The sequence below is a fragment of the Momordica charantia genome, assembly GCF_013281855.1.
Source record: "Momordica charantia cultivar OHB3-1 chromosome 4 unlocalized genomic scaffold, Mcharantia_2.0 BLBB01000004.1, whole genome shotgun sequence".
Taxonomy (NCBI): Eukaryota; Viridiplantae; Streptophyta; class Magnoliopsida; order Cucurbitales; family Cucurbitaceae; genus Momordica; species Momordica charantia.
The window spans coordinates 11,231,794-11,241,170 of record NW_028275162.1 but is presented as its reverse complement, the minus strand read 5'-3'; the positions used below and the strand labels follow the sequence as shown (position 1 = coordinate 11,241,170).

Here is a 9,377-nt window from a genome sequence, read left to right as displayed (position 1 = left end):
ATCGGAATGAGTGATCACCCTAGGAGGACCTCTCTCAATCGTCGACCTCCGAGCTTCTCTCTTGTCGTAAGTCATCCTGGTAGCCCTGACCTTCGGGCGCCACCCCTCTTCGTCTTGGTGGCCCCTCACCTCGGCCCTGACGGGCACTGTAGTCATCATTTGACGCCTGAGGTGTCCGGACTGGTTGGACCCTCGGGCGTTGGTCTTCCACCTGATCGCTCTGTTGAGGGTGGCTGCGCACCTATGCTACCAAGGCACTGCCCCCTCCCCAGGTGTTGTGGTCTTCGCGAGGGTGCTCCACGGGCCTCCCTACAAGGTCGGAACTGATACTCTGTACTTTGGGTCGGATGCATCGGCCCCTTCCCCTGGCGGGATCTCTGGAGACGGAAGAGCCGGACACCTCGCTGCCCCTCTCGACCGCTTCGAGTCGCGCCTTGACTTCTGTTAGCTCGGCGATCACGTTGGCCACTACAACAAAATCCACGCCCGCGTCGGCGCTTTTCCCGGAACACGCGCCTGTGTTCCCCCAGCTGTGGAGACGAGGAACACGCGGCGGCAGTCCGCTCCTCTAGGGCTACAGTGGTGGAAACTGGTCTGAGGCGAGGTGGAAGTCTCGAGCCATTATGGGATCAGATGTGGCTGGACGACCTCCATTCCCCCTGGTAGCTCCCGCCTGAGGCTGTCGCTCGACGTCGGAGTTCCCGTCACTTGAGAGTACGTGCGGCGAGGATGGGCATTGAGGGTTGTGGGGCCCTCCCTTGGAGAGTGGATCGGCGAAAGCTGAGATCGTGACTACTGGGAGCAGGTTTGGGCCATTAGCTCAAATTGCAGGAGCGATAATGACTTCTAGATGTCGTCCCCACAGTCGGCGTCAAATGTTTGAGCTCGAAAGCGCTGAGCTCAGCTAGGTAGTAGATCGGAACGTACAAGATGAGCTATTGGCCGCTGTTCCACACCTTCCCAGACCACTCACGAGACCTGCAAAACAAAGTTAGCACTCCGACGAGCGAGTTAGTTCTAGTCCGAGCTAACTTGTTGATTTTATCTAGGATTGCGTACCTTTTATTTAAGGCTAGGGTTTCTATTTATAGAAACTGGGCCCGACAAGAACTCTCACACACCTTAAAAATACGGCGTGTTGTCGGGTTCGGAAGGGACACGTTTACGAACTCCGCTTATGGTCGGCTCGGCTTCTTAGCTCGTTCTTTGACCACCGACCTAAACGTCCTTAGGTCAATTCCCATATTTCGTCCACATGTCAATTCCACTCGCCTCTCTGATCATGACATGTGGCAGGCCAAAATTCGTATCGAAGATTATATTTTTTTTAAGTACAAACATGTGAGGTTGATATTGGAACTCATTACCTTTTGGTCAGAGATATAGGAGCGTTAACTAGTTAAACTATGCTCAGATTAGCTTCTATCTATTAATATTTAGTACATAAATAACTAAACTCTCATTCAAGATTAAATCAAATTCTAAATTTTAAATTAAATTATTGATATACAATTAAATACACTAAACTTTATTATTTTGTACGGTGAAATAAAATTAAAAAGTTTCAGATGCAGTTGATGATTGGCTAAAAATTAAAAAATAAAAAATACAAATATCAACACATAAAGAGCTAATATAAAAATATATTATAGATATACTTTATTGGAAGAAACTCTACACCAAAAGAAAAAAATACAAATACAAATTATTTTCTGGTTTTATTTTTCTTTTCTTTAATTTTTATATCTGTGAGTGCCTTGGACGAACACCTCTCTCCCGTCTCAATTTACACAACCCTGCAGAAGAATGAGCTACCCATCAAAGTTTAAAAATACAAATCCTTCAGTTACAGACAATGAACTTCCATTTCTCTCTTTATCCAAATCTCCCAATTGTGTAAACAAATTTCAAAACTGCGACTCTGACCTTTGACAAGTGACGTGAGTGGTATAAGTGGCAAAAATAAAGCCACTCAAAGTAAAAACTTTAATTTATTAGTGTACCACAACAATTTGAATACAATTTGAGATTTGTCGCTATTGATTATATAAAATGCTTTTCAGCAATCTATTTGACTATAAAGAAAGCTCAGTTGGTTTGGGGTACTTTGAACTTAGAAAACAATCAAAATAATTTACACGAGTTTGCTAATATGAAGACGTCACTCCAAAATATATGCAAATGCACTCGTCTGGATCATTTTCATTCACGTAAATTCACTCGATTAAATATCCTTTTTACTATTAAGTGAAAAATGAGGATACGAGTAATTTATCTATGACAAATGTCTCCTAAAGAATAATGACACATTTAAGATTTGAGATCAAAACCCTACAAAAAAAAACATCTTATAGTTGAGTTGTGTTCAGATTTAGATCAAGTCTCTCAATTTTGCAAAACAATTAGTTTTTAAATTATTTAACATAAACACAATGCATGCACCTATTTTGTTCATTTTTTATCACATATCTTAAAGTGTCAAATTCTAAAATATATCTAGATTTTTTTTCCGTAAAATGATTAGTACAAAACATAAATATAGAATTTTCAAAAGCTAATACTTCAAATAGAAAGTGACCAAATATTAGAAAAGTAAATTGTCCCCACGGTAAACGTCCAAGGAGAGACTTGTCTTTTAGTTTATTCATCAAAATTAAAACACTTCTAATATACTAGTTTTAATTAATTTATTGGTAGAGATAAGGGTTTTATCCGTTACATGTAACTCTAGCCATCCAAATAAGACTTAAATGGTGAAATGCAACCTAACTCAAATAAGTGAAGCACTTGATACCATCCACAAAAAATTGAGTATGGATTTTCAGCCCCACATTTTTTTTTTGTCATTATTGTCACATGCTTTAAAATGTGAGCAGTTTTGTTCACATAATGGATATTTAATTTTCAATTAAATTTTAAAAACAAAAACTGAAAATAATTACGAAAGGACACCAATGTTCAAAGCAATGACCTCCTCGTACAAAGTTGGCGTAAGCTGCTGGCTTTACATAAAGCCTCAGGCAGAGCAGCATTTGCAGAGCAACAACAATGGCGGAGGAAGTGGATAACAAGCAGGTGATCTTAAGGAATCCCGTCACCGGTTTTCCCAGAGAATCGGATTTCTCAGTCACGACTTCCACCATTCGATTGAAGCTTCCAGAAGCGTCATCGAATGGAGTTCTGGTGAAGAACCCGTACCTGTCTTGTGACCCCTACATGCGAATCCTTATGCAGAAACTTGATGATCTCTCATTCCCATAGACTTTTACACGCCCGGCTCTGTAATTTCTCTCTCTCTCTCTTCATTTATTTTTATATATACTTTTTAGATAACTGGTATCAGAGCTTTGTTTCCCTGTACCTAGGACATTGACGTGGATTGGAAAACATAAAAAAATTTTAGTATTAAATTTATTGAAATTTTCGAACTTAGACCTCTAAATAAATATAACTAAGCGATCTGGCTGTCAAATTTATTTGTACGAGAGAAATGTAAAATTTATTTTTATATATTTTACTGCTCTCTATTAATCTCTGTTTGGTTTGCAGGTGATATTTGGGTATGGAGTGGCGAAGATTTTGGAATCGGGTGACCCAAATTTGAAGGAAGGTGATTTGGTTTGGGGCGTAACTGGATGGGAAGAGTACAGTGTGATTGAGGAACCACAAAAGCTGTTCAAAATCCACCATTCCGATGTCCCCCTTTCATATTACACTGGAATTCTTGGTACAAAAATTGATTAAGTTTCTTAATTTGCTTGCTTTGGGTCGGACTAAAAATGAAAAATACTTAAATGCTGACCGATGAGTGCACCTATATTTATATAGAATACAAAAATTGACAATGACAACTCGTTATTTTAATGGTAGTCAGTACAAGATAGGTGTCCACCGGTCATCACTTCAAAAGATGTAACAGACTAAGAAAATGATGCAGGTATGCCGGGTGTGACTGCGTATTTTGGGTTCCATGATGTGTGCTCCCCGAAGAAGGGAGAAAAAGTGTTTATATCAGCTGCATCTGGCGCGGTTGGTCAGCTGGTTGGCCAATTTGCTAAGTTGTTGGGTTGTTATGTTGTGGGGAGCGCTGGTACTCCACAAAAGGTACTCAAACTCTAATTTTTTAAGTCATATTTGATCCGTTAAAACTAACGTGGTAATCAATAATTATTAAGCAATTGGTTGATATGCCTGTATAAGTTTAGCTCATCCACAGTTAAAGACATTTTACTTATTTTTTAGAGTCCGAAGTTTAGGATCGGTTTGGTTGGAAACTTGGATTCTGTTTTGGATTTAATAAATACGTGTTTGACAAGATTTGAGATTATTCGTTATTTGAAATTTGTGAGATGCAGAATTATAAACTTATTTTATGTTTGTTAAAGTTAAAACACGTAAAATATAATGTATTCTAAATTATATTACGTTGTAAAATAATAATTATGCAAAATTCATACAAAATGTTAATAAATTAGTTAATATAACTTTAGATTAAACTAAATATTTAGATTAAACTAAATATTTAGTTTGTAACTATTCCTACTTCATGAATATATTACTAAACACTCATTAATCCAATATTCAATTACTAAACACTCATTCAACTAATATTCAATTACCAAATCTGATACCAAACACATATTAGAAAACAGTGAAAATAAATAATACAACTCAAGTTTTTATTGAATTGTTTGTTTTGAGATTTTTGTTTACCAACCAAACACACCCTTAATCTTCCCTACTTAATTCATTTTTATTGGTAAATATATTATTAAATCAATAAATATTAATTATTTAATAAATATTAATTAATTAGCAATTAATATGTTGAATTTACTCAATTAAGTAATTTGGGAGAAGTACTTATTTCTCAATAATTATTTCATTAAATTATTAATTATTAATTTAAAATCAGTTATTATACTAATTTCTCGTCTTACATTTGAGGTATATATATTATTAGTTACTGTTTTAAAATTATTACATTAAGATTTCTAAAAGTAATTCCACCACAACCTTCATTTATTCTCGTGAAATCCTTATAATATTTTTATGCACAACCAAAAACAATAATTTATGATTTTCAGCATATTATTTTCTGATGTTTTACTGACATCTGAGTTCTGCAGATTGAACTGTTGAAAAACAAATTTGGATTTGACGAGGCTTTAAACTACAAGGAAGAACCCGACTTGAATGCAGAACTGAAAAGGTAGTATTCTGCGGCTCCCTTTGGCCTCTGTTTTTTGCGTAATGTTGTAATCCTCCATATTTCTGATAGATTTAATGGCTGCATGTAGATACTTCCCGGAAGGCATTGATATTTACTTCGAAAACGTGGGAGGCAAAATGCTTGAAGCAGTGCTTGTGAACATGAGGAGCCATGGCCGAATTGCAGCCTGCGAAATGATATCACAGTACAATCTGGAGAAGGCAGAGGGTGTTCAAAACCTCATGACTATTGTTCTGCAGCGGATTCGCTTCCAAGGCTTCGAGTGTTTTGACTACTACCATCGCTATTCTGAATTTTTGGATGCTGTGTTGTCGCTCGTCCGAGCCGGGATGCTCACTTACGTCGAGGACGTAGCCGACGGGCTTGACCGCGGTCTGGCCGCCTTGGTCGGCCTCTTTTCTGGTCGCAATGTCGGGAAGCAGGTTGTTGCTGTGGGGGTTTGAATGATGATTGATTTCTCTGTTAGTCTCCATTATCTTTCACGTTTGATGTGTAACTAGAATGTTTGTTTTTGAATATTACTTCACACATCCGAGAGGGGATGGGGTTTGATTTTAGGAAAATGTCAGGGAGGAAATGCAAATGTAATTGCTGTGTTGCATTCAGTGAAGAGCTCGCTTCCATAAATATAAGGAGAGCTTAGAAGTACGGAGTACATCTTGACTTTAAGGTCAATCCTTTGCCATTACCAAATCAACCATATTTCCTAACCTTAATTAGACATTCGCCAATAAGCTGACTGATGAGAACTATCTCCTCTGGAAAAATCAACTTCTCAATGTTATAATCACCAACGGAATGGATGAAACTCAGTTGCAAGTAAGTCCACGACATTATGTTTGGCGGGCATTGATGAGCTGGTTCTATTCTTCTCTTTCTGAAGATAAAATTGGAGAAATAGTTGGGTGTTTTACTGGACTAGAAATTTGGGAAACGTTACGTCGAACATATGAATCTAATCTCCCTCTACTGCTTATACTATGGGCTTGCAGTCTCAGTTACAGATGATTAAAAAGGATGGACACTCTGTACAGCAATATTTCGCCAAAATCAAGGACATTGCTGATAAGTTCTCTGCCATTGGCGAACCACTTCTATATCGGGACCATTTGGGATATATTCTCGAAGGACTGGGCATCGAATAAAATATCATGCCTTCGTGACATCTATTCACAACCGCGCACACCATCCCTCGTTGGAGGATGTCCGCAGCTTGCTCTTAGCATATGAGGCATTGCCAAACTATGTTAAAATCTTGTCAGTCTTCCTCTCCTTTATATCTTAACTGTCCTTTTGTCTCGTTTGCGAGATCCCTCGAATTGGCATCAAAGATTAGGTCATCCAACAAGTAGTATTGTCTCCCAAGTCTTGAACAGATGTAATTTGATATTTAGAAAATCTACTCTTCATCATTTTTGCACAGCCTGTAAATTGAGTAAAAGTCATTCAGTTTATCAACTAATAGAGAGCTGCTGCTCCATTCCATCTTGTTCACTCTGATGTATGGGACCCTCCCATATTCTCACGTTAATTTTTGCTATTTATAGATGATTTCAGTCGTTTTTCTTGGCTCTATATTCTTAAATCAAAGGATGAAACATTCCAAACCTTCCTCCATTTCAAAACCATGGTTGAAAATCAATTCAATACCAAAATTAAAACTGACTGGGGTGGCGAATCACGCAAACTCTCTCTCTTTTTTTTTTTTTTTGCATCCCATGCAATTCACCATAGACTTTCCTGTCCTTATACACCTCAACAAAATGGGCCTGTTGAATGCAAAAGTAGACATGTAGTTGAGGTCGGTCTCTCTCTTATATATATATAAATATATATATATTTAAATTATTATTTTTTTAGTTGTTTTCTTTTATTTTCTGAAAGATAAACCTTTTTTGTTTTAGAAATTATTTTTAAAACATAATTTGTTCTTAGAATTTAAAAAAATAAAAAGAAAGAGTTTCATTAAGTCTTTTTCTTTTTATTATCCTTTTTAAATAAGGATTAGGGTTCATTATAAAAGCCGTTAAACTCTAGCTTTTATTTTCTTAAACTGTTAGACCTAGTTTTCTCTCAAAGAGAAAAAGAAAAGAAAGGAAGAAGAGTTTGGTATTTTCTCTCAAAGATCGGTAAGATTTTCTTCCCATTGCTTTAGTTTTATTTTTCTTGATTTGTAGTTCTTTAATTCAGTTTATTGAGAAAAGTTTTGCGGTTTTTGTTTTTTAGAATAAAAGATTTTAAAGACTTTTGCCCTAAAAATTTTCTAGAATTTTTGGTTTGAATCTTTTTGTTTATGAGATTGTTTTTGAGCAATTTTGAGACTCTTTTTGCATAAAAAGTTTACCTATTTGTATCTTGTAAATTATAGTTTGTTGTTATGATTTTCACCTGAAAAATTATATGTTTTTACCAAGTTTTAAAGGTTTTATATACGGTTTTTCAGATCTAATTTTCCTATAAAAATTAGTAAATTGTTAATTGTTTTATGGAAAATTCTTGGAAGTTTTATTTTATAAAACAGAAAATTTTTCAGATTTAAAATCCCCAAATTTTCAATTGTTTAGAAGGTTTTTAAGCTGGTTTATTGAGAAACTTTTTGTAAATTTAGTTCGTATTGATTTATATCGATTCTTCTAATTTTAAAATTTGTTATTGTTGAATTTAGAGGCTTTTTAACCTAGTTTTCAGATCTGGTTTTGTAGTCCCAAATTCATACTTTCCTAATTATTTTGCATAAAAAAGTGTTTTGAATGGAAAAATTGGGTAGATAAGATTTGGGTTAGTAGTTTGTTGAATTTTAAATCCTTGGATAGGATTTAAGAATTAATTTTGGATATTGGTTGTTTCTAGGCCTCTAAGTTGACAACTGGAAGAAGTAAATTAGATTCGTAGGATTTTTGAGATAAGTAAATTGATTGATTTGATAGGGCTATCCGGATATGCCATGATTTTGTTTTGAGGAATTTTTTGCTTATTTGAGATAGTAGCCTAATTTGGAATTGATGGATTTCTGTTCTGGCTTATTTGTGGGAAGACACTTTTGTGGTTTGGCATTCCTTGGGAATGAAGATTCATGTGTGTGTTATTCACTCACATGGCCTCACACTTAAGTAACTCTATTCTGGTCGATAGTATTTCGACAACTATGTTCTGGTCGATATTAATTCGACAACTCTGATAGAAGCTTCTGATTGATTTGGTGTTACCAACGGGTAACCACATATGTTCTGTAGGCTACCCAAATAATGCAACATTCCACTCTGATTTTGAAAGTATGAATGAATGTAAGATTGTTTTGAATGTTTGAATGATTTAGTTATTCAAAAGTTTGAAAGTTGTACCAAGTGTTTTAGAATGAACTTTGAAAGTTTTGAGTGAAAGAAAGTTTGTTTTGAAGGATTTGAAGTTTGATCGAATGAAAGTTTGTTTTGAATGAATGAAAGTTTTTTTTGAAAGAATGAAAGTTTGTTTTGATTGATTGAAAATTTTATCTTATTTGAAGACTTTTGTTTCTAAAAATCTAGTTTATTTTGAAAGTTTTGAAAGTTGTATTAAACATTTTAAAGGACTTTAAAAGTTTTGATTTGTTCGTATTTTTGTTTACGAATGTTCTGAAAGTAAAATGAATTTCGAAATTCGATATGGAAATTGCTTATTGAGTATTTTTGTACTCATTTTTTTTTATGTTTTCTAAATGTTATCAGATGAAGGTTCAAGTGACTGCTTAGATAGTGATTGGGGAATGCGTTCTGGCATGAGGAGTTGAAATCTTTAGTATTTTCCATTGTTATTAGCTTATGAGAACTTAGTTAGTTCTGGTAGTTATTATTTGGGTTTATTATAGTGTAGGTTTTTTTTTGTTTCAAAGTTGGACTTGTCCTTATCTTTTGTCATAGTATCGTATTAAATAAAGAATTCTTTCCGTTAATTTAGTGTTTATTTGTTTACGCTTCCGCATTTTGTCAAAATGACCGTATTGGAAAATACGGGTTGTTACAAATCTCTTAAGAACATTTGGTTGTGCTTGCTTTCCTTTTTATGCCCTTTCAATGATAACAAAATGCAATATCACTCTATTGAATGCATTTTTCTTGGTTGTAGCACGAACCATCGAGGGTATCTATGTCTTGACTATAATTATGGT

At 35.4% G+C, this 9,377-nt stretch overlaps 1 protein-coding gene across 1 annotated transcript; it reads left to right on the top strand.

Moving 5' to 3' along the window:
• Nucleotides 1-2,921: 2,921 nt before the first annotated feature.
• On the top strand, nucleotides 2,922-5,949 carry LOC111017525 (2-alkenal reductase (NADP(+)-dependent)-like). The gene is given in 6 exon segments (XM_088123268.1): nucleotides 2,922-3,244; nucleotides 3,247-3,281; nucleotides 3,550-3,727; nucleotides 3,938-4,104; nucleotides 5,130-5,212; nucleotides 5,301-5,949. Coding segments are annotated over 6 exon segments (1,035 nt in total). The 5' UTR covers nucleotides 2,922-3,048; the 3' UTR covers nucleotides 5,677-5,949.
• The last annotated feature ends 3,428 nt before the right edge of the window (nucleotides 5,950-9,377 follow it).